This window comes from Mycteria americana, chromosome 5 (assembly GCF_035582795.1).
Source record: "Mycteria americana isolate JAX WOST 10 ecotype Jacksonville Zoo and Gardens chromosome 5, USCA_MyAme_1.0, whole genome shotgun sequence".
Classification (NCBI taxonomy): domain Eukaryota; kingdom Metazoa; phylum Chordata; class Aves; order Ciconiiformes; family Ciconiidae; genus Mycteria; species Mycteria americana.
Genome location: NC_134369.1, coordinates 21,581,229 through 21,607,283, shown reverse-complemented (window position 1 = coordinate 21,607,283; position 26,055 = coordinate 21,581,229). Strand labels below are relative to the sequence as shown.

General features: G+C 39.9%; 1 protein-coding gene across 3 annotated transcripts in view; it reads right to left on the bottom strand.

Moving 5' to 3' along the window:
• LRP5 (LDL receptor related protein 5) overlaps window positions 1-26,055 on the bottom strand; it is a 170,418-nt gene that overhangs the window by 42,233 nt on the left and 102,130 nt on the right. For all 3 annotated transcript variants that reach the window (XM_075502419.1, XM_075502420.1, XM_075502421.1), the window contains exons 8-12: window positions 8,721-8,937; window positions 6,877-7,166; window positions 4,513-4,739; window positions 3,991-4,175; window positions 839-1,162 (exon numbers count right to left, since the gene is read on the bottom strand). In XM_075502419.1, coding sequence (XP_075358534.1) covers window positions 839-1,162; window positions 3,991-4,175; window positions 4,513-4,739; window positions 6,877-7,166; window positions 8,721-8,937 — 1,243 coding nt within the window. The remainder of the gene's footprint in view (window positions 1-838; window positions 1,163-3,990; window positions 4,176-4,512; window positions 4,740-6,876; window positions 7,167-8,720; window positions 8,938-26,055) is intronic.

The following is a 26,055-nucleotide window of genomic DNA, read 5'->3' as shown; positions in this document are numbered from 1 at the left end:
ATCCAGCCAGTTTTTCACCCAGTACACCTGCCCAAGCCATGAGAATTCAGTTTCTCCAGGCGAATCCTGTGGGAGATGGTGTCAAAGGCTTTACTGAAGTCCAGGTAAACAACATCCACAGCCTTTCCCTCGTCCACTAAGTGGGTCATCTTGTCATAGAAGGAGATCAGGTTAGTCAAGCAGGACTTGCCTTTCATAAACCCACCCTTTCATCCAGTTAAAATTTCCTTATATGCTACTGTGCTGGGAAGCCTGAAGCTTTGTTGGTTTATTTTTTTTTAAGTCAAGAGTCCATGTTCTATTCATCTGCTATTTTTACTAGAAACTTAAATTCTTATTGGACAACCAGGGAACTGGCAGGCTCATAATATCAGATGCAGGGGGAAAACAAAACTTATATGAATTTCAAGTGCATGTGCATGTTGCTCAGACTACTTAGGAGGCTGTTTTATTACATGTTGTTTTTGCTGACTTCATTAAACACTTAAGAGAAAAAGACATTTTTTGTTTAGAATTTGTCTTCCACCCACCTACACAGTTAGGTAAAGCTTCAATCACACAGTTGAATTACCTAGAAAGCACTTCTAGTAAAACAAGACAGACCAGACTTGACAGCGCTGGTATTTCTAAGATTTGAAATACAAATCTTCAGCCCTAATTCATGTCACGAAAATGGACATAAAACTCCATACTCTGTCCTCATATTTAAAGATCACGTTTAAAGCCAGAACCTTTGAAATGGACTTGTGATATCCCTTTCCTTTCTATACTGAAAGGGATCACAAGGACCTGGGAGCCACAAGCACTGAAGAATATAGTAGCAAACAAAAAGGCTTACAACTACAGTTCCTGCTGTTGGGTTCCAAGGTATAATGAGCAGCACAGCCACACCTAAATCCATTTGGTATGGCAAGGCACAAGTGACCACAATGGCCATTATTTTGCACACAATCATTCAAGCCATCCTGACGTGAAGAATGGAAGACCAATATATCCATCACAAAATCCAGATGGCCCTGAATAAGTGTCCTGTTCTTCCCACTGGTCTTGTCTGCTCTTTCTATGCTGTGAAGATTCCAGTCTGTCCAGTAGATGTAGTCACTGTATTGGGTTAATCCGAATGGATGAGGTAGATCATCTGCTATGATTTCTCGTTCTTGTCCTGCAAAAATAAGGATAATCAACTAAAGGACAATTCCCAAGTCATGAAATGAAGAGTGTGGCTGGCATCAAGAAAAAGTTTTTTTTTCCCTTTTAAAAATAAAACCTCATTTCCCAAGTCAGCATCATGGGATTCATTATTAAGCAGTATCTGCTCAAGATGTAACTACTTGCATTGAAAAACCTTATCCTGATACCCTCTTGCCTATAGAGCAATTTGAAACTGCACCAGTGTGTGTTGTAATGTAAATAAATACTACTCTATATGTCTCATGCTTATCATCCCAAACAGATATTGGAAAATATATTCAAGAATACTATCGCTCCAGGAATCACTTAGGCCAAAAAAAACCCCAATTAATATGCATGAAAGCAACAACATACCACAAATGTGAGATTCACAGAGAAACAGCTATGAGAAATTATGGTGTTTCACTCAAGAAACACAAAACTTTTGCAGTTCAATTTAACATACAGCTACCCCAAGAGATTAGGAAACCATTTGTTTGGCAGAAATCCCAATACTCCCACAATCAGTGGCTCAGTTAGCAACATGCACAACAGATTTAACACCTTCTAGAGCATTAGATGGCCTCTACCAGAGATGCACTACTAAAGTAGATAAAGTCTTACTGTAAATCACCTTCCTAAACATTTTCAAGCATAAACCTCTATGAACCTCTGCCACTTTACATCAAATGAAGATGTAGCCTTCATCAGCATCATCTCCTCCTGCCTCAAACATCCAAATGCTAGATTCTGCAGAACACCTAATTTTTCTTCCCCTGCCCTACTTTCCATCATGCCCTCTCCCATTTGGCCAAGACTGGAGAAGGAATGAAAAACCCAAAAACTAGAACATGAAGCCATTTCCCTATAAACCACCAGAACTAAATATAGAGGCAACCTTCCCAACTACTTTTAGGGAAGTAGTTCATCTAAAGGACATCTAAAGTGTCCAAGTTAGGGGCACAGATACCCTGCACGCTCTCAGGTATTTTGTAGAGCAATTCTGGTCCACAGTGATGAATTCAGGGGATAGGCTCTTTTGAAGGAAGCATATAAGCTGTCTAAATGAATTTTGATAGTCGTTAGATGGAGGAAAAATCTCCCAAAAGAGTGACTTTTTCCTGCTGGGTAATGTTTATAATGCCCAAGATTAAGCTCGGACAGCATTCATTCATCCACTTAAGAGTGCTTTATTCATTGCTGGTGGGGTAGATGTTTCTATCAGCAACACTCACTCAGAGCTCTCCTGGCAAGGAGACTGGCACTGCATAACATAGGCCAAGTCTAATAACATTTCCTTAACTGATGAGCCCACTTGCTAGAAGTCTACCTGAGTCTTTATAATCTGCTAACTGAAAAGATACCATACAACACTGTTAGCTTCAGCGCTCATCCTTCTACTTTCTCACCACAAATAAACATTAACAGTAGGTTCAGCTTTAGAACCAGTTTAATTTACCACAGATGATTTCAATATTGTGTTTCTTCTCAATGCCACAATCAGTTTCTAGTTCAAGCTTGCATCCAGCTATTTTGTTTCTCCAAGTATAATGCAGGAGCTTAGCGAGAGCTTTGACAGATCATGCACTCTGCATGGAAAAAACCCAACTCTAGATAGAGAAACAATCTTACTGCAATTTCTAAACAGTAATATCCACTCACTAGTTCTCGTCCCAAAGCAACAAATTCAAGAAATACAAAATCAGCGATAGCCTCGGAATCCAAAACTAATCGCTCGCTGTTTTCCTGAGCTTAGTAAATTCTCTATACTCTGAAGATATGCACACACAATAACACCTTAAAAAAAATCTCACTCTAATGGCAGCTTTTCACAGATTAAAACAAACAAACAAAAAAGAGTTGCAGGGAAATTATATATATCATAAATCAGAGCATTGCTGTAACAATCCTGTATGAGTTTGCTTAAATACCGTATGTTCTGCCACATAAACTTTGATTTTTAATGGAATCCCAGAAGCATTAATTCCCACCTCACAAAGGCCTCACCTTGGAAATGGAACAGGGATAGGATGTCAGGTCAGGAACTTCTGGATTCCATTTCTGATCCTATCATTGATTAACTGTGTGGCATTTGGAAACTTATATAAACTGTTTTCTTAAAAAGAAATTCATATGTGCCTCAGCCGACACCTTGAAGACCATTTAATATTTACAAAGTATATGGATGATACAAAAGCTCTATGTCAGCTGCAGAAAACAAAACTCCCTTCTTTTATCCAGTTAGTTATCATGTCAATACCAATGTGAAAGTTTAGTAAATCTTAGCACATCCCTTGTATGTATAAACGAAATTCCAATGGAAGATATGAAAATGTGTAAAGTTGTGTAGAAAACATGGTATGATACACTACAGAAGTAGCTGCACAACCTTTCAGACTGCAGGAAATGCAAGCAGTATTTTGGTTTTGAACTAATACAACTAGTCTGAGGCTGGAAACAGACATAATACTTCAACAGAAAATTAGTGTCCAGACTGAAAAGTCAGGGGTGGTTTACCTATAAGTTGTCCTCACTTTGAGAAACTCAGAGGTCATCTCTGCTTTGGTAAAACGGCAGTTTCATATCAATACAGAGAAATTACATCATATCTGACCATCATTATAAATCATCATATGGTTATTAATTTAGGAAGCTTTTTTGTAATCTCCTTAAACATTTAACTTTCCATTTCCTCTCATAAGAAAAATATACACGCAGATTTAATATCAATTATATTATTTCAATTTCATATTATTCAATTGCTTTACTATGGTTAGTGCATATTTCTGTACTGGCTGGTGTAATATAACACTAGATTACCTAGCATATTTGATGACTCAATCATGCTTGTGTCTAAGTCAGTCCAGTATAGCCTTTGGTCCGCATAATCAATAGTGAGGTCATTGGCACGACCCACTTTATCCACCAAAGTGATGCTGTTTGTTCCGTCCATATATGCTCGAACAATCCTAGGTTTACCTCCCCATTCAGTCCAGTACATGTATCTGCAATGAGAAGCGGAACAAAAAGAGTACAACAGCTAGGTAAGATTGTGTTTAGCTGCATGCTTTCATTTTTCTAAAATTATTTTCAGTTCTTTAAAAAAAAAAAAAAAAAAGGAATAACCCATGTGGTTATGTGCAGTGTTACAGTACTCCTTTTTAGACAAAGGCAGAAAAATATGATTGACAATTCTTAATTTTTCATTGTAACCCATAGGCTTGTGGAGCGTTTATCGTATTTTCAAAGACCCTGAAGAAATGGAGCTATATAAACTGCCAGTTAACTTGTCATGTACAAGAATATGCACACAAAGCTTTGAAAAACAACACTGTGCCTTACCCTTTGGTAGGATCAAGAGCCAGAGACCTTGGGTTGTCCAAGTCCTTCCACACAAGGACCTGCCTATACTGTCCATCCAGGCGGGCTACTTCAATGCGATTGGTTCCAGTATCTGCCCAGTATAGGTTCTTTCCCATCCAGTCTACAGCCATTCCTTCAGGATAATCTAGCCCAAACTCAATCACATGTTCAACAGAGCTCCCATTCATGAAAGCTCGGCTTATGGTCTGGAAAACAATTGTGTAAAAATATTACAGCGTTTACAGATACCCCACTGAAACAAAAAGGAATAATTATTATGAAGTATTATGTGTAAAAAGAGAAATTAGTAAAAGAAATTGGCCAGTGTTACATTTTTTTAAATCAATTTCTGTTGTCAAAAAAGATATAGCAATTCACAGGATAAAAAGACCTGAATTTTCAGAAAGCTAGTGGTTTCTGATGATCAGTCAAGACATCTTAAAAGGATATGATTTTCAGAAAGCACTATGTATCTGCAGATTCTTCCTTGCCCCTTCTCCCTCTCTTCTATTTGCACATAAAAAGTTATTTTTTTTTAATTACTTAATTTGCTGTAATGTTTTAAGTCTCAGAGACGCATCTTAATTTAGAGAAATCTGAATTAAATTGTTTTTCATGAGCAGTCACCTGGAGCAAGTTTGCTGATCCCATCTACATTTCAGTTATGCAGACTCAACAAAACAAGTCACAGGGCAAGGACTGTGTACATATAAGCCACTCCTAACAAGGAGCACTGAAACAACTCCCAGGTAAATCATTGGTAACTTCCAGGACCAATGTACAATTACCCACCCTTGTTATCAACACTAAACAATCATTCTACATGCCTGCTAATATTTCAGCTATTAATTTCTTAGTAATTTGATAAATGAGTATCAGGGTAAGAAACATTTTGTATTTTTAAAGCTAAATGTCAAAATCAGAAATCATGTAGTATATTTTTACAGGTATAACCCACATCTCAGAAAAAGTATAATCCCTTTTTGAAAACAAGTCCTCATATAACCAGAGGCAGGGGGAGATCAGGGAAGCGGTGGTCAACAAAGGAAAGGGAGATGACCATGGGCTCTGAAGTTACACTACCTGCTGCTAAGATGCAGGAGGCAGGGGGACAGAGGGAATAAAAACCCAGATGTACTGAAACATATGCTGATACATATTTGAAAATACAGTATGCTGGATAATTCAGGAGGCCACAAACAAGTAAAATGTTTTCCAGTTCTGCATAGAGTGATACTGGGATCTATGCACTGATGCAGCTGAAGTAATGTATTTTCCACTACGAATGGTTAAGATGACCATAGCTCCAGCTCTCCACGTGCTTGCGTGAGATTTATTTAGTAACTGTGTCTGCAGTACGCTAATTTATTGGTCCTGTTCCAGAAGGAAAGGTATCCACACCACAAGCAGCACTGTTAACTCTGAAGCACAACCCTCATTAATCTTCACAGAGAGGCTATGGAAACTGCATGTGTGCTGCAGTCACTAAAAGTGAGCTTTTCCCTATTATGGCTTAGGCACATTGGCAAGGAAACTTTGATTGCTCTTGGAAAACCTATTAAGAGGCTAAACAGAGGAATTCAGTTCCAGTGAAGTGAATCTGTCTTAATTCTTTACTTTTACTTAATTCTTAAATTAAGTAAGAATTTATTTAATCTTTTACTTAAATTTACTTAATTTAATTTTACTTAAGTAACCATTACTTAATTCACTTCAAAAAGCAAAGTAACATTTATGAACAGCATAACATTCACTTTAGTGTGTACCTGGATGTGAACCAAACACGACACAGGAAACGTCAAACTCCTGGGGAGCACACTGAGATAGAACTGGGGGCAGGTGGGGGCTTAATGCAGTGTGGAGGGGACTTGACAAGTTCCCTGGCCTTTTCTGTGCCAAGCTGGAGCCACAGACTAACAGCAACCAATCCAAAGTTCACTTGCCAAATGTTAATATTGAGTAGGATTGCCTTCCAAGTCAAAACTGGAAGAGGATAGAAAGCTCAGAGGGTTGCCAAGATCAATGTTTAAATTACTGTACTATGTGACACAAAAACAGCTTTTCTACAATAGATACATATATGGATGCAACACATGAAGCATCCAAGACTTAGGCATTCAGTATGAGCAGACACACTTTGGATTTTTATTTGAAGCAGGAAGATGCCTGTCACCCAATTGTGCATTCAACAATGCAATTGTCTTCAGCTCCAAGAGTCTCCTTGGATGCAACTGAATGACAACATTAGCAACTGCAGGACAGATCATGTAACAAGAGACCTTTGTTAGATCAAAGTAACTGCTCTGTGGCTTTATATTCAGGGAATTCACACATCAGTAATACCTTCAAACTAACATCCGTCCAATAGATTCTGTTATCAGAGACATCAAAATCCAGAGCAGATGCTTCCTTGACTCCAGTAAGAGGAATAGCAACATCATTATTATTGGTTTCAAGGGAAATCCTATGAATTGCCGCTCTGCTTGTGAAAACTAAGAAGGCTTCAGGAATGATGCAAGTCTTCATGTCACTCAACAGCTCAAGGCCAATGGGACAGGCACACCTGGTCTCCTGGGGTGTAAAGAAACAGAGATGGCTGCAGCCTCCGTTGTTCTCTGCACATGAATTAGTTCCTTAAAAAAAACCAAAACAAAACAGATATTGGTGCATTGTGGAGGTAGGGGGGAAAGGGGAGGGGTGGAGGCTGAGCAGAAACACAGTGTAATTATAATTTTTCAAAATAAGTTAACACTTTGGGTTGTCAACAGGGAATTCTAAAAAAAAAAAACCCCATTCAAAACTGTGTCTTTCCTTATACCCAAGGATTAGGAAGCTGGTCCTATCCCTCCTACAGTACAAATAACAGCTACAAACAGCTAGTTTCCCCAAAGATTAAATTCCTTCACTGAAGGCAGGTAGTTACATACATGTTCAGGTTGGTTATTTTTGGCCAAGTACCACATCTTTGTACCTCTTTGAAACCATCAGTTTTACAAATGTTCAATGATACAAAATGGTGAGAGAAGAGCTGGATAACTGCAGTTCTTTCCCAGGTGTTTAATTTAAAGCTAAGAAGATTCATTAGCAGAAGCAGTTCCAACAAGATCACCACAATCTCACACTTATTTTTTTCATGTGAACAACCATGACCAGATGGGGAGGGAACATGGAGGGGAAAGTAAGGACCAAAAGATAAATGACTGCCTTTGTCCATCTGCTGGAACCAAGGACTTAGGTATTTAAAGACTGTTACCACAAAAAAAAAATCCCCAAGATCAGTCTCAACCAGGTCTCTTTTAATTTTCCCTTTTTAGGGCATACATATTTCAGACTGATGCCGTAACTTGCAGCTTGAGGACTTGATTATCCTTTAAGTAGAGCTTCCCGAAAGGCTGGAAATCCATGTACTGGCTGGATGTAATTTGACAACCTACTTTACGTGATTCTGTTGCAACTATTCTCAGTAATTTTAATAGCTGAACATACTGCTATATCCAGACTCAATGTTCCAGGTAGCAGACAGATCTGTGGTGAACACGCACCTCTCATGAGTTACTACTGAAGCCAGGAGGTCCTGTGACGTACTCCTCTGCAAGAATGCTAGTAGAGGACCTAAAACACTGGCTGCACCTTTCAGCAGATGCAGTGGAAGAAAATGGAGCTCCAGCTGCTGATCCCATGCTAAGGGCAAGATTTAATTGTTAAGATTTAAGTACGATTTAGGTGCTAAAGTTAATATTTAAGTGCCACATGCTTTGAGGCGACGTTGTAATGGCCACTAACTCTGCCTGTACCACCCGACATAGTAAAAAGCATTCTGCTAACTGAACATCACTGGGACTCTGTACTTGAAGAAAAGAGCAACAGAAAATGGAGCAATTCTGTGAGCACAAAAAGTAATGATCCCTATAGATTGGAGGCAGGAATAAAATTCTCCTCATAAAAATTCAAAGAGCGTCGTGGAAGCTGTGGAAGGCTTATGTCAAATGTCACTAAAAACTGGAAGCCCATACTTTTGCAACACTGTATTTTCCCAGCTTTACAAACAATAGCTGCAGTTTTCCTTTAAAATGATTCAAACATACAAGACCACAGTTAATCTCATTACAAGCGATCAACAGTTGCTTAATGAAAGCAAGCCCACCTAGAAACTACTATAGATCCATCCTATAATCACTCATGCTTACCAAACACTTTGGTAACACTTGTTGCTTTAAGGCCCATTAAATCTGGCAGCTGATCAATAATGATGTCTCTGCTAGCCTTTATCTTGTGAACTCTTTCAATGCTTCGTCTCTGCCAGTCAGTCCAGTAGATGTAATCTCCCAGCAGCGTGAACCCAAATATATGTGGAAGCTTATCTTCTAGGAGGGTTTTCCTCATTGTTCCATCAACGTTTATGACCTGTGGGATGCACGAGAAAAAAGAAAAAATAATCTCTAATGTGGGTACAATTAAAATGGCAATATCAATCATATTTTGACAACTCCTCTATTTTTATGCAAGAACCTCCTGAAATTCACAGCATGCTTCTTTTAAAAGAACGCACCTCTAGGTTTCTTGAAAGCAAAATATATTGGAATGACAAGACTGAAAGTGCTTATCTCACCTGTTCTCCACTGAAAAACCTAAGCAACGTGAATTTAACTTGCAGTAGTTTGAACCTGCAAAGACCACTGCAAAGGGAGTGGGTTTTGGGATGGGAGTGAGGTTCGGGAGATTTGTAATCTCCATTCATGTCTTGGTCTCACCACTTAACTCTCTCCCTTGAAACAAGGGATTGCTGGAGTGACCTTCAGCACTCAGTCACAGGGAACAGAGGCCAAAAGAATTCTTTCAGGACACAACAAGGCCATGTAGAATCTGCACTTTCTTAAATTTTGTTTTTTTACCATAAAAGAATTAAGTTTTTCTCACTCTTGTGATAAGCGAGATCTTTACGATGTGGAGTAAGTATTGACTTATATATATTTGTATTCCTAAAACTGCAGAGAAAGCAAAATAGCATTGGAGATGGAATAAGCCCCACAGATATATATATACATGCTATTTGTTAATTATTTCATAACCAATTACTACAATGACCTCATGCTACCCCACTTTGCTTGGCATAAGGGAAGAGATTCATATAGTCTGACCCTGATCAATAATCATTGGGCAAGATAAGAAATTAAAATGTCCACACACAGTTCCCCATGCCACACAGCTAAAGTCACCTCCATCTACTACACAAACTGCAATAATCTTTTCAATCATCTTACCCATGGCAAAGAGTGTATAATTATAAGACCCGCAAAATATTTATCTGCCAAATCCCCAGATTCTTCCCCATCCTACTTCTTGCAATTGGTAGCTGCAATGTAACTACAATATTTTTAAGGTGCTACTTGAAAATTTATACTGTGAGCAGCATCAAGTTCAGTATCATATTAAGACCAAAACAAAAGACCACAAATTAAGACAATTTATTTTCCAATGTGATTCAATCAAATCTCCATTTGTTGCTAGAAATGCTTCACATGTGGACAACTGCTGTGCTTTAATTTAGGCTACCATGGCTTGTGATTGAGGTTTTAAATAGTCTCCTCTTTACTATTATTCGGAAATTATTTGCTTATTCAGACTCAAAATACTAAACCTGTACCTTGTAGTTGATTAAGTTGCCTTCACTGTGCAACACTTCTTGTGATTTAAAGGTAGCTATTTCAACCCTGTATTCCCCCAACTTTTAAATTGCTAAGTGTTTAACCAGTATTTATTTCTTATTGAAAATGTCTATAACTTAAATGCAATGTAATATTAAACCATTAAATGCCTAACAATATTGTGGGCAGTCAAAATCAACCATCAGTTTTACCAGAATTTAATACAGATATTATAAAACAGTAAGTTGTAAGGCTCTGTCCATATATGGTAAGCAGCAGAAGCACCTACAATTTCTTTTTTTAATGTGACCAATGACAATCACCACATCTTATTAAATTAGCATGTGAATTTCAGGGTGTTCACGCACACCCATGGTAGATATCCAAATAAATTAAAAAACGAAATCTCCACTTTGAAACCTTATAATACTTTACAAATTTGTGAAAACAACATGCATTTCTTCCGTGACACAGTTAATTTGGGCACAACATTTCCCCTTTAGAGAAACACAAATAAGATGTGCTCACCAATTTTACTATATGAATTTTATCTGAACAAAACTGTTAAATGCTAGCACACTGTATTGGGTTTGCATGGCAAGGTTTTGGTAGTGGGAGGGGCTACAGGGATGGCTTCTGTGAGAAGCTGCTAGAAGCTTCCCCCATGTCAGACAGAGCCAGTGCCAGCTGGCTCCAAGACAGAGGCGCCGCTGACCAAAGCTGAGCCCATCAGCAACAGCGGTAGTGCCTCTGTGATAACATATTTAAGAAGGGGGGAAAAAAAACCTGCTGGGCAGCAGCAGCTGGAGAGAGTGAGAATATGTGAGAGAAACAACTATGCAGACACCAAGGTCAGTGAAGAAGGAGGGGAAGGAGGTGCTCCAGGCACCGGAGCAGAGATTCCCCTGCAGCCTGTGGTGAAGGCCACAGTGAGGCAGGTTGTTCCTCTGCAGCCCATGGAGGTTAACAGTGGAGCAGATATTCATCTGCAGCCCGTGGAGGACCCCACGCTGGAGCAGGTGGATGCACCTGAAGGAGGCTGTGACCCTGTGGAGAGCTCCTGCTGGAGCAGGCTCCTGGCAGGACCTGTGACCCCATGAAGAGAGGAGCCCATGCTGGAGCAGGTTTGCTGGCAGGACTTGTGACCCCGTGGGGGACCCACGCTGGAGCAGTCTGCTCCTGAAGTACTGCACCCTGTGGAAAGGACCCATGCTGGAGCAGTTCATGAAGAACTGAAGCTTGTGGGAAGGGCTCAGGTTGGAGAAGTTCATGGAGGACTGTCTCCTGTGGGAGGGACCCCATGCTGGAGCAGGGGAAGAGTGCAAGGAGTCCTCCCCCTGAGGAGGGAGTGGCAGAGACAACGTGATGAGCTGACCGCAACCCCCATTCCCCGTCCCCCTGTGCCACTGGGGGAGGGGGTGTTAGAGAAAATTGTGAGTGAAGTTGAGCCTGGGAAGAGGGGAGGAGTAGGGGGAAGGTGGTTTAAGATTTGGTTTTATTTCTCATTACTCTACTCTAATTTGATTGGCAATAAATTAAATTAATTTCTCCGGGTCAAGTCTGTTTTGCCTGTGACAGTAACTGGTGAGTGATGCCTCCCTGTCCTCACCTTGACCCACAAGTCTTTCATTGTATTTCCTCTCTCCTGTCCAGCTGAGAAGGGGGAGTGATAGAGTGGCTTGGTAGGCACCTGGCGTCCAGCCAAGGTCAACACACCACACACACATAGGACACGCACTAGATCTTCCAGCCACCAGCCAAACAGCAGAGGTGAACAGTCACCTACTGCATCCTATTTACCTATGCCATACACAAAAATCATCACTATAACAGTCTATCTTGCAACGCTAGAGTGCAGATGTCTTCAACTGCAGAGGAAAACAACTTCATGAGAACTTTAAGACTATCTAGCAGCTTATGTGAATTTGAACGCTTGCTACAATGTAAATCTCTTGATTCCTTCCAGATAAAAAGCCTCCTGCTGGAGACAGTTAAAAATAACACTGACATTCCTGAAAACTAAGTTCAGAGGAGCTTTGTGTCAGCCCATCAACCTACAATTCTTCTACTACTTGATGAAGTAGCAGAGACTGAAGATTAATGTCTTTTTATTTTGTTGAGCTAAATAGAGTACATTACAAAAAGGCTATTTCTGCGCTTAAAAGCCAAATGGTTCTGCAATTATCTCATTACATCATGTCCAGGCAAACCCCAAATGCTCACTTATTTAAAACAGTATCAATCCCACAGGCAATACTCTGGGTTCAAAAGTTCATCATGCATACTCAGGTGCTGCAACCAAACTGGTGCCACACTAAGTAAAGAAGACACCATTTCCTTTACAACAATGCATCAGCAGGATGATGATCAAACTACCACATTTCCAACTACTTTTACAGATACAGACAGTAAAAGTACAATTCAAATAACTAGAGCTGCTGACTAAAATACACCAGATGAAGACTGGATCCAAGGATGCAGAAACACATGTTATTTAAATCCATGCACATCTGTGGATGTTGCAGATGACACCAAGCTATTGAACTTCATGAACCTCATGAAGTTCAACAAGGCCAAGTGCAAGGTCTTGCACGTGGGTCAGGGCAATCCCCAGTATCAGTACAGACTGGGGGATGAATGGATTGAGCAGGCCTGCCGAGAAGGACTTGGGGATACTGGTGGATGAAAAATTAGACATGAGCTGGCAACGTGTGCTTGCAGCCCAGAAAGCCAATCATGTCTTGGGCTGCATAAGAAGTAGCGTGGCCAGCAGTCGAGGGAAGCGATTCTCCCCCTTTACACTGCTCTTGTGAGACCCCACCTGGAGTACTGCATCCAGCTCTGGGGTCCCCAGTACAAGACAGACATGGACCTGTCAGAGCGGGTCCACAGGAGGACCACAAAAATGATCAGAGGGCTGGAAGGCTTCTGCTATGAAGAAGGGCTGAGAGTTGCGGTTGTTCAGCTTGGAGAAGAGAAGGCTCTAGGGAGACCTTATTGCAGCATTCCTACATTATATGGCTGTTCAAGTATAGTGGGAATGGAGATCCAAAATGTGGAATCAGACAGCAATATGGCTTATATTTTGGCTAAGGCAGCGATGGAGTGTTTTCTCTCTCTCTCCCAAACCTCCCTACCCCCAATCCTGTGGGCAGAACACCTACGAGTCCAAGCAGGCTTCCCTTGGATACAGAAGGACAGCTCTGACTTAGAGGATTTTTCTGTGCCATGGGCAATCGAGCCCTCTCAGTGGTAGCTAATCCGTGGCAACAGGCAGGAAACGTTAACTAATCATTAGACTATCTTCTAGTAGCAGCCAGGGCAAAGCTTGAACAGTGAGCTGTCACATGCAGTTCAATATAGGTACATACACATAGTTCAAATTTTTGTATGTATGTACAAATATGTACAAGTATTGTACATACACAATACTTCAAATTTTGCTGCCATCCATCTTCCCAGAGATTCACCGCCACTCTAGCATATTAACCGAAACCACGAGGATGCAAAATAAAAATCTACAAGCAGGCCTCACAATATGGCCAAAAGCACAACTCCTTTCACTAAAATGGCACAGCTAATAAAATACTGTATTAACTCATCATTTAATATCTGAAATGGTGTGTAGCCTGCTGACTGTAGCCAAAGGGAAGTTGTTAAGGTGCATTCCTTATCATTTAGCACAAAGAGACTAGAATAGGCTTTTTTCTACTCAGGGATTTTTGTGCTCTTTCTATAACTGATAAAGGGGTCTTGACTTGTGTCAAAGGATAGATTGAACACTAAATCTCCTGTGTTTTCCATATGAAACACTGAAAGCCCCCCTTGAACAGAGGCACACACTAAAAGCCCCTTATTAATCTTAAGACTTCAATGACAAATCTCTTAATGAGGCATCGCCAAGCTCAGCTAAAATCTGTTGTGGGCAAAATGAAATCAACATCAAACAGCTTAATGAACTGAATTACACAAAAAACATGATAAGGTGATAAGGTGTAATTTTTTTTTTTTTAGATGCTGCTGCAGTCTATGGAAAATGATTTAACAAATATTTCCAAATATAACACTCAAAAGCTCTTGGCTCTTTGAAGAAGATTAAAGTAAAACAATGCAATTAAATTCTACACATCAGCATGATTCATGTAGTCAAGTTATATTTCAGTTGCACCTGTGAAAAAAACATCTATTCAGCATACATATAGGATGTCTTTGGAAAGAACAACAAAGAGAACTCGGACACTTTGCTCCTATATTTAATTTATTAAGATAAACCAAAATGTATTCAATTGCTACAGACAAAGCTGTAGTCAAATGGAAACCAATTCTTGGGCTGAGATAAATCACTATGTGAGCAGTAAGCAGACATAGCAGGTTGGCAAGTGTAAAAAGACATGACTGCCATATTATTAGGAGACCCATGTTGTGGGCTTGTGGGTCTATGACTCCTCTCTTGTGGATCTAATTCCTCTTCCCCTGTGGAAGAAGAGAGCTACATTTTCTTTTGCCTTGAGGGTGACTGAGAACTGGAACAGGTTGCCCAGGGAGGTTGTGGAGCCTCCATCCTTGGAGATATTCAAAAGATGTCTGGTCATGGTCCTGGGCAACTGTCTCTAGGTGGCCCTGCTTGAGCAGGTGAGTTGGACCAGATGACCTCCAGAGGTCCCTTCCAACCTCAACCATTCTGTGATTCTGTGAATGGCTTCTAATGATTCTCACTGGAAGACTCTAAGCAGGCATCTCAAGTGAACAATGCTTAGTTGTCTTTGGCTGGAGAAAGAACTTGTGAGACAACTCATGTGGGTGGCAGTCAACAGGCAAAGAAAAAGACAAAGAAAAATGGAGAGAAGTGGAAAACTCCAGAGGGTAAAGAAGCCTGCCCCAAAAACAGAAGAGTGAAGCAGCTGTGAGCAGTCTGTACCACAGCCTATATTCAGCTGAATATAAGCCATTCATTAATGCTTTGGGATAAAAGCGAAGTCCTTTTTTTTTTTTTTTTTTTTGTCTGAAGGGGCTTAATGCCAGGCATGTATTGGCAGACACTGGCAAGCAGAAAAGAGAATAACATTAAAACAAACAGTACCAGACCCCATATATCAAAAAAGGGGGGGGATGGATGGACAACAGATACATCTGGTCATTTTCCACAGAAAAAGACTACTTGAGTCTCTTAGCACTCTGTTGCCTCAAACACTGGAGTAAGACTCGAGAATTTAGAAAGCAGTTCCTCATTGTTGTCAATAATTTCTGTCTACCTTGACAATATTTAGGCTACCTGGTAAAAGCTGCCTCATAAACAAAATTCATCAGGTTTCTACTGTTATTACATTTCACAGATTAATCCTACATGTACTATTGTGTCTCTTCTGTTAGATCATTCTCATTTCAGGTAAGTTTTGATGTTGATGTACATTTTTATTATTATTTTCTGAACTGCCACGTTGCTTAGGTGTTAGTATTGGTTGCCAGTTGCAAAGTATCAGCACCCACCTACATTTAGAATAAGCTATGAACCAAGAGAGCATGGAGAACAAATCTATACAACATCGTGACTGAAACACCTCTACTCAACTGTGGATATCAATTTGCCATTTGCAAATACACGTAGTGACACACCACAACCCTTTTCTTGCATATTCTTTTCCCTACTCTAAGAGACATTTGAACATGATGGCATGCTTCAAAACACCTTAAAAAGGGAAAAAGTTAAACACAAACATTCTCATAATAATTTATGGCAACTGGTGGCTAAAACATAGAGGATCTACTGAATTAGTATTTCAGTTTTATTTTTAGGTAAAAGTTGCTTATTTAATACACTTCAGGGAACTTTTACCTTCTGTAAATACTTTTTCATTCTGAAATGCTGATCACCATGAGTTAAGTTTGAAGGGGCATGCAACAACTCTGAAATTTAGCTAAGAACCATTATGAAAACAATATGCCTTTCCAACCTCTAGTTAACTAGTTTGGGAAAGGTGAAGAAGAATTTAAACTTTTTACAATAATATTTTTAAAATGCACCTATCTTAATTTTTCTCACTTCTCTCCTGATTTCCCTTTTCTTCAAAGGAATTTGAATAGTTCTGTAAGATCTTTACCCTCTCCTTTCCAAATCCAAACATCTTCCCAACTCTATAAAAAGTCTGTGGAAATAGCACATCATATAAATATTTACTATATTGTACTCCTGCTGATGAAATTGGGACTGCAAGCACATTTATAACCTATATGTACAACATGAAGGAAAAATAAAATAAGGAGCTTGATATGAGAAAAAAATTGTGGTAAACTTTTGAGTCCAAAAAACAAATCAGCAATTTCAGTAGCCAACTAGAATTCCTTAAAAAGTCAAAAGGATGTCAAGAATAACAGCTACACTTGATCGTGAAGTAGAAAGTGGCACCAGTGCTGGCCAACCTTTCCAAAGACTTGCCTCCTGTCCAATGTTACCATGCTAACATTAACTTGAAGTGAAATAAAAATTAAGCTAAATGTAGTACTTACTACTCCTATTTTTCTCCTTTTTGTTTGCTTACCCAAATATACATGGATTTTTAATTTTTTTTTTTAAATCATCTTTTATCTTACAGACAATGAGAGGTCCGTGAACAATTGATTGAGAAATACTGGTCTAGTCATGACCTCCTCTTGTCATCTTTCCATCTCTGTTCTACATACAATGCTAGGTCTCATGCAGTCAACCTCTGTCCACAGTAAACTAAGATTAAACTAGAAGTGTTTTGTCCATCATAGTGGGACCTCTGGCTCAGAACTCAGCTTCTTAGTCTTTCCTTGGAGAAATGTAACATTTTCATTTTCTTAACCTCACCACAATGCAATTATCAGAAGCCACTTGTAGTTCTTCACATCCTCTTCATACTGAGATAGGCACATACAGTGCTTCAGACAGCCAAATGATGAATCCTTTATGCTCTAAGTCACCAGAAGAGTCACATATAGGAATTCCATTGGAAGTCAAAGGTTAAAAGAATAGACCCTAGATTAGTTGACATGTCCATCTATTCATGGCACTACACCTTGAAGAATGGATGCTTTTATCCTCATTTAATAACGGATTAGCCAAGTCTCATGTACCTCCCTTAGTTATTCCTCAGAAATTGAATCAAAGTTCTCTCATTAAACAAATATTTCTATCAAAGGGAGACAGATGAAATACTAATCCAGTACAAATACAACCAAAGGCAGCAGGCATACAATGCCTCCTTGGAGGGAGGCAATGAAAGTCTAAAGGACTCCTGTATGCATCTACAAATACTCACTCAGTTCCTCATCTCATGAAACCTCCTGGCCCAAGTAAACAGCAAATTCTGATCAAGATTCCCTCCTATTTGTACCGTTTATAGAAACACTGCATTAGACTAATCCAATAAATCCAGTCTTACATACCACCGTGTAGAGGGTGTATGTCAAGAAAGCACAAGTAAAAGCCACGCACAGAAACCTAAACTAGGTTGTCCACAGTTAGCTGGAGTATCAACAGCTGTACAGGGCCCAGGCTAAGATACTGTGTTAACACAACTACATTGCTAGCTCCTGCAGAACTAAGTCAGGTACCTCAGCACAGGCCTCTCACAGCTGAAATGTATCTGCTGAAAGTACAGATCACGGCAAGACTCCTCCTGCCTTAATAAGATGCCTACACTCCACTGTCAGTTGGGATAAGCAATACTATCAATCATATTTATTTGAGACACTATTAACATTAGTAAGTTATGCAAGGTAGCATTCAGAGTTTATCAACCAAATGTAGTTACCAGATGGTCTCCTGCCCCTGCAAATGGTTAAAAAGGCAAAACACATAACTTTTGGCCAGCACAATCTTGATTTGTTTTCAAATAAAGCTACCTTTCCTTCTCAGGCCAAAGCCTGGCAGGACAGACAGACCCTTAGAGGATGTTCTGAAGCTCAGTCCATTAGGTTCACCACAGGAAACCAAGTCCTGCACAGCTGAAGGCCCTGTCTCCGATGACTGTGGTACAGAATGTGTTTTGTGGTCTTGCATAGAGAGGGTGCCACTACTTCTGCAGGTGAAGCTCAAACTCTTTTGTAACACAGGAAGATGCTCCATTACATTGCTCTCTCTTCAGCCACCCTCTCTGGAGGTCAGACCATGAGCTGAATTGCCCAGAATCTTACATTTTTCACATAGATCTCACAATTGTATGAGCTAACTGTCCCACCCCAGTTCTTAAACAGCTTTTTCACCAGACGAGGTCAGTGTACTTTAACAAAAAGAAAAATAACACCATCCTGTTCTCCTGACAGGAAAACGGAGGCATAGGAAAGAACTTGCCTTGAATCATCAAGCAACACTGAGAACTCGAGAGACTCAAGGGACAACCTAGCATTGGATTCACCACACCACAGTGCCTCCCTTCCCATTCTCAGGTAAGTGAGAGCATTTGCCAGGTGGCAAATGCCACCAAATAACCTCACCTTTCAAGTGAGGTTAATGTGCAATATTTTCCACTTACTGGAAGAAACATAAATAACTAAATAGCCTCCCCAGGGTTCATATACAGGGCTGGTTTCACTCAAAAGAATATAAATTCTTCAGTCCATATCATACAGCTTATTTTCAATCCAAGGCCCTAGGCCTAATCAGCAGAGAGAGAGAGAGATGTGTAGAAGGTTCCTGAGAGTAGACCTAAGTAAGGTTGTTCATCAAGAGCTTCCTAGATCAAACCAATATGAAATAGTGGAGTCAAAAGTTTAGCTGAAATTTAGGATGTCCTTTCAGCTTACAAGACAGATTTTTGGGGCATGATTCCCTGTACCCCAACATAAGTAAGTAAAAGAGGTTTATTTAGCATCTACTGATGGGAGAAGAGCAGACATACACAACGTCTTCAGGAAGTTAGCTAGAGTCAGCTGCAACTTGCAAGCTTCTTCTCTGCCTTTATCAGGCTGGTCTAAGATCATAATTAAGAACTCCACTCCAAAAGAAAAGTACCTAAGAGTCCTTTCTATTCGAAGTTGAGCAGTTAAGTTGGGTATTGGGAGGATGGTTTGGTTTTATGGCTCAAACACTAAAGATGGACCCCAGTGTGTAACCTCAAGTAAGTCACCAAATCTCTCCAAACATTATTTCTCCATGTGCATAACACAGATAAAATTTTTTCCTCTTTTCTGAACCCTGCCTTGTCTGTTCAAACTGCTTCTCAATACCAAAGAAAGGAGCCAAGCTAATTCATCTTTCAGAGCACAGCTTAAAATTTGGCAGGCAGTGCTGCTCAGGCCAGTTCGAGCAGATGCCACCTTGCCTATGGCCCCTCATTCCCCTGTTCACACTGACACCTTCTTGCCATGTCAGCACAACTACTTGTGTGGCAGAAAACATATCAGACTGAAAAATATGAACCTTTTTGGCTGGTTATTTTTCAGCTGGATCAGTTCCCTGCTGTGGTTTTCTATGTGCTTGCACAGACTGCTATGCCAGCCAGAACAGAGCAGGAACATACTATGATAGAGGGAGGGCAGGGACTGCCTGCAGCCACTGGTGCAAAGAACTTCTGTAACACCATCGTCAGCGATGTAACAGACCCATGGGAAAGGTATGTCTATAGTGTGCCTTACATGGTAACAAGAGGAGTTCTTTCCTTTTGAAACAGTAGGAGTGATTGTATACTTAAAATTAATTGGGGGACATATTCTAAAATAATAAATACATTAAATAATTGAAGACTTGTATGTTATATCGTTGATAATTGTACCTTAGAGGGCTGACAGTTAATTAGAAACAAATCATAAAGCTTGTGCTCTCTTATTCCTATGCAAATGCCCCAAAAGCTCATATTAATGTGAAACCAGCACTATTTGAAGACACTCAATCCCAGGTGAAAGGGGCAAAATACAATCTGTGCATGTGACTGAGTCACCCACAGGGCATGTCTGCAAAGCCAAGCAATAAAAACTGACCCAACACCACCTCTCATCTGTAATCTGCCCACTAATGACTCTCTCCCGCAATAACTAAAATCCAAAACTCCAGGCTCACTTTCAAATTATTATGTGTGAAAGGTGAGGAGCCTGATGACAGGGGAGAAGAGCACAGTTTTTTTACCCTGAACTTGCAGAGGAGGCAAGGATTCCACCTGCTTGCACTCCAAGATTTATCTTTCTGCCCTGTATTCCCTTGACCTTGCAAACACTGGATTGGGGCAAAACCTCATCTTTCCAAACAGAGATTGCAAGATGATGCTTCTAAGCCTAGAAAGGTTCAGCAGAAAACTAGGATTCAGTTTTAAAGGGCTGGAGAGAAAAATCTATGTGAATTTGAACTATAAATTTTTTAAAAGAATTCATTAATGACAGTATTTCCCTCCCTGAAGGCCAGCACAACTGAAAACCTGGTATTACAGGAGATTGGGCTTGCAAGAAAAGGACAATGAAATACCAGTAACCATATTTTTATGGTTTTGGATTGGAGGGCTTGTTTTTAGAAGGATGGTTATTTCTAAAATAGTTGTTTCTGTAGCATACAAGCAACTGCAACCATGGCAGCCCAGGCTAGAACAATAGTGATGGAGTAGTACATTAAAGCATTTCATGTGAGCCAGAAATACACTCCTCTAACAGTACATTTTAATATAGGTAAAGGGCAAAGACAGAAATGCTGATCACTAAACTCTTAGCTCCCAGGCACCCAAACTATACCGAACAATTGTTGCCTTGCCATGTCAAGGGAAAACCCTTGAGCTTAAAAACACTTGAAAGTTGAGCGAGTAGTTCAGGTAAATAGTGTATGCAATACCCAGCTTTTCCTCTTCTGTAGATACCTGTTTTGGTTCACTGTTGGAGTCAGATACTAGGAGTAGATCGACTTTGGCCTGACCCCAGATGCCCTTTTTTAAGTTCTAACTCAATAATGTAATAGGAAATCCTGAAAAGAACAAGTAAAAGTTGCCTTAGAAAGAAAGACTGGAAATGATCATCTGAGCAAAGTGTTTCCTACCTTCTGATCCTAATTAGGAGGGGAAGAATCTCCAAATTAGAATCCTCTCTGCCCCTGAGCTCAAGTATGATTTTAGCAGTACTCACACTCTCAAATACAAGGGATCACAGGAGATAATCAGCTGCACCCACTTCTCCTTGCTAATGCCTCTTCAAACAATGCAACTCTCAAGTACAAGAAGAGAGAGAGAGTTGGAACTGATTAACGCACACCCAAAGCTGTGTGTCTCATTAGTAGTAAGCAGAGTCTGCATCTAGACTGAACATGACATTTCTGGTTTATAGTACTTCCAATAGACAGAGAAATAAGAGGTGGAAAGGAAGGGAGAATGGAGACAAATGCAAATACTGTACAATATTAAAGGTTTTGGAGGAACTCTGCCAAATATGATATGCATGTACAGCAGTAAACACAACAGCATTCACCTTAGATGCAACTTTTATCTGCTACTGTAACATAAAGGCATAACTCTACTACAGCACTTGTTTGTGTGAGTATCTTTAAGAATATATGGCATTATACTGCTTTTTTTTTTTTTGAAAGCAGCATAAAAGCATGCATTCTAAATTAAACAAAAATATTTGCAGTCATATTATCAGTCTACTTTCCAATATTCCTACAGAAAGCTTACAAATTAATCAGAAACATATGCTTAAGCTTTATTTAAACCTGCTGGAACTTCTGACAACAATAAAAAAAGCTTAAAGGAATCATTGGTAAGCTGCCTATGAAAACACACAAAAAAACCCTAAATTCTGCATTAAATTCCTGAAATAAGCATTTATTTTGAAACAAAAAAAAAAGTGAACAATCACCAAAAAAAGGTTACTTCTGAACAAGGATCTGAGCTACAAATACTTAGATTTGCAAACAAAATATGCTCATTTAATTTAATCCTAAAGGAAATTTATTCAATGTACATTACAGATAATTATTTTAACCTTGTTAAAATAATCAAATTTTATGTACTTAAAATTATAAACTGTAACAAGGCAAAAAAGCATGAGGCTATTTTAAACTTAGCCTCTTTCGCTGGCCTCATCCATTAACACGAATACTATTAGGGATTTAGCTTTAACTGGAAATGACAGCCTTTACTAACATTTCATAGAAAACCCCAGCTAATTTAACTGCCAGGTTGGTTCCTTGAATTCTAAAACATTAATCTGGTCCTGAGGGATGGACACTATAATTTAAGTCATTCTACAAGGAGGGCTGGATCACTCCTGATGTTGCTTGAGTGACACAGAAGTATTCACCTCTGCTGTGTTCGGTTCCAACCTAGCTATGTCAGCCTTGCCTGAACTAAGGCTTCAAAAAGAAAGAAGCAGTTCACCTCAGTACAAAGAAGCCAATACAAACTTTTCTTCATTTTTTAAACAATGAATTAGAGAGAAGCCTATTCTCAGCTCAGAAGAGGTCAATGGCACAACTGAAAGATGTTGCAGGGGTATTCAGAGAAGTCCATTTAGGAATCAGACATCTAATATTAGAAAAGAAATCACATTCTCCTGGAAAATGAATCTAAAAGCTGCTTCTGTGGAAACAGTTACATAATCAAATAATGTTTTCTGAAAATATTTTTGTGTAAAAAGAAAAAAAATTCTTACCATTTTCCAGCCAAGAAAAATTGAAGTATGGTAACTCAAACTGTATTATTTCTTCGCAAGTTAGTACCCCTATAAATATGTATTAAGATTTCCAATTCCCTTTGCTTGCTTCTGTCAGAGGTATGTGAAGGCAAGAAACTGGTTCTCCTGGCTCTCATTGCTAAAGTATTTGATATGTTTCTGTCCTGGTTTTGGCTGGGATAGAGTTAATTTTCTTCCTAGTAGCTGGTATACTGGTGTGTTTTGGATTTTCGTATGAGAATAATAGTGATAACACACTGATGTTTTAGTTGTTGCTCAGTAATGTTTACACTAGTCAAGGACTTTTCAGCTAGTCATGCTCTGCCAGGCGCACAAGAAGCTGGGAGGAGGCACAGCCAAGATAGTTGATCCAAACTGGCCAAAGGGCTATTCCATACCATATGACATCATGCTCAGTATATAAACTGGGGGAGTTGGCCCAGGGGCAGCGATCGCTGCTTGGGGACTGGCTGGGCATCAGTTGGCAGGTGGTGAGTGGTTGTATCACTTGTTTTTTTCCCTGAGTTTGTTCCTCTCTCGCTCTCTCGTTCTTTTCGTTCTCATTACATTTATTATTATTACTATTTTGTTCCAATTATTAAGCTGTTCTTATCTCAACCCACAAGTTTTCTTACTTTTGCTCTTCCAATTCTCTCCCCCATCCCACCGGCGGCAGGGGAGGGTGAGCGAGTGGCTGTGTGGTACTTAATTGCCAACTGGGGCTAATCCACAACAGTTTCCTAGGAAAAAGTTCTTCAACCTGCTGCTTCTCTTGCTTTGGATTAAGAGCTACAAAAGCCAGTGTTATTTGACAGGTATCCCATGAGAAGGGTTAAGGTTTTTTCCCCAGGTGAATGCTTGGCTCCATATACTTGAGAAAATTGAAGCCAGGGGTAAAGGTTTAAGATGTTCATTTACCTCTCTCAACGTAAGCTGAGGCTATAATTTTATGACACAATAGCCCCACAACTTCATGATCATTTTAAGTCACTAGAAGATATGGTCCAAGAACCTCTCCTACCCATCAGCCTTTGCAGCTCATTCTCATTTCCTTCTACACCAGCATATGCATTTCTGTGGCTGCACAGTCAGACAGACCAAGGATTTGATTCAGGGTAAAATGAACTTCTTTTCCTGTCGTCTCTCAGCTATAGTGCTGACTTAAACCAATCTCAACACTTCGGTGTAAATCTGGTTTGAAGGCTTTCATCTCCAAATCAGAAATGCCATGGCCACCTGAAGCAAAGTGCTCTTACGAATTTTTTTTCCACCAATTTTACTCAGAAAGCACTGAAGGGCTAGGTTTGTATCAGTGAGTTTTATACCACATCATGCGTTGTCTTTCCACAGCTGCCATAATAAGGAACTTACACCAGTGTTGTGTACCCTGGGTAATGCATCAGAAACACAGCACTCCTGCCTGACCCAGGATGTATGCTATCAGGTGACCTGGGGCCTGTGTGATTGAAGTCCAACTGAAGAAACACTTTAAAGCTGTAGCTAGCAAGGAAACTTGAATGAGCCACTCTGAAGCACAAGAAAGGCAGACTCTTCTCCTGCATTCCAGTTTCAGCCTTTCAAAACAACTGGATGTTGTCAACTGCTTAAAATGATAGAAATATGGTGAAGAACTATATATATTGACCATTAGTTTATTTTTGTGGGCATAATGCACTCTACATCATATAAATATATTTTTCTTGATTACCCTTGGACAAAACAGTCAAGTAGAACTTGAAGCACACATAATACTGCTTTTTCATTTAGCCTTTTCTGCAGTAAGGTCAATGACATGGTCACACCCATGTTAAATCAAACACATTTCTACATAGTATGCACCAACATATGTCTACAGTTTCTTCAACCCCTTCTGCCAATCCTGTGATCTCTTAGCTGAAATTAAATTGCGTTTGAATGTTCATTCAAAGGTTGTACATGAAGGCTGGAGAATCAGGCTGACAGGAACCTTGTAAAGTTCAACAAGGAGAACTGCAAAGTCTAGCACTTGGGAAGGAACAACCCATGGCACCTATATATGCTGGGGGCCACCCAGCTGGAAAGCAGCTTGGCAGAAAAGGACCTGGGGGTCCTGGTGGACACCCAGTTGAACATGTGTCAGCAATGTGCCTTTGCTGCAAAGAAGGCTAATGGTATTCTGGGCTGCATTAGGAGTGTTGCCAGCAGATCGAAGGAGGCGATCCTTCTCCTCTACTCAGCACTGGTGAGGCTACCCCTGGAGTACTGCGTCCAGTTCTTAGCTCCTCAGCACAAGAGAGATGTGGACATGTTGGTGTGAGTCTAGCAAAAGGCTATGAAAATGATTAAGGGACTGGACCATCTCTCTTATGAGAAAAGGCTGAGAAAGCTGGGCCTGTTTAGCCTGGAGGAGAGAAGGCTCGGGGGGAAATCTCATGAATGTATGTGATGTATGAATATATGAGATTCAAATGTACCATTCAGTGGAAAGCACAGAATGAAAGGATGTAAGAGTTTCAGGGATGAGACCAGCCTCATCACAAAGCTAGGCCCTCAGATGTCCACCTGCACATCTGGTTTTTGTGGGTTTATTTATTTATTATTATTTATTTATAATTAGCTGAAAGGGATTCATTTCTATTCACCATTTCACCAGTAGTGGTTTACAACTCCATTGTAAAATACTTTGAAATAGCTACAAAAACAAATAGCTGCAAACCCAAAAAACACACACTCTTAATTACAATAAAGTGGCAATGAAGGCATTCTCCAATCAGACAAACCATTCAGAAGGCTCTCTGGGGACCAAAAAAGACTTCTCTAAATAGCTATGGATAAAATAGAATTTTTACGGTCTCCATTACCCTATGGGAAGGAAAAACCTACAGCCAGCTGCATCTTGATACAGTTCTGCTTAGCACTGTTCATAGAGAGAAAACAAGTATTAGTAATTAGTCTGTGATGTGAGCTTCAACAGTGATACACATCAGCATCAGAATTCCTTCTTAAAAAAGGAGAAAGTCATCATATCATGTAGCCTTCCAGCAATTAAGTCTACCTGATGCAGTATTTTCCCTGAGGTACTCCTAGTGCCTTCACCGTTGCTGATAGAACAACATCAATGAGGAGTTGCAAGCCAGAGACCACCCAACAGACTTCTACTCTGACACAGATTGAAAAAACAGCATAAGTAATTTCCACTGTGATATTTAACGTCAATCATCTGAGTTTTGGAAAGACAAAGCTGACTTGTGTGTTCAGAAACAAACAGTAATTAGAGACACACTTGTGTATG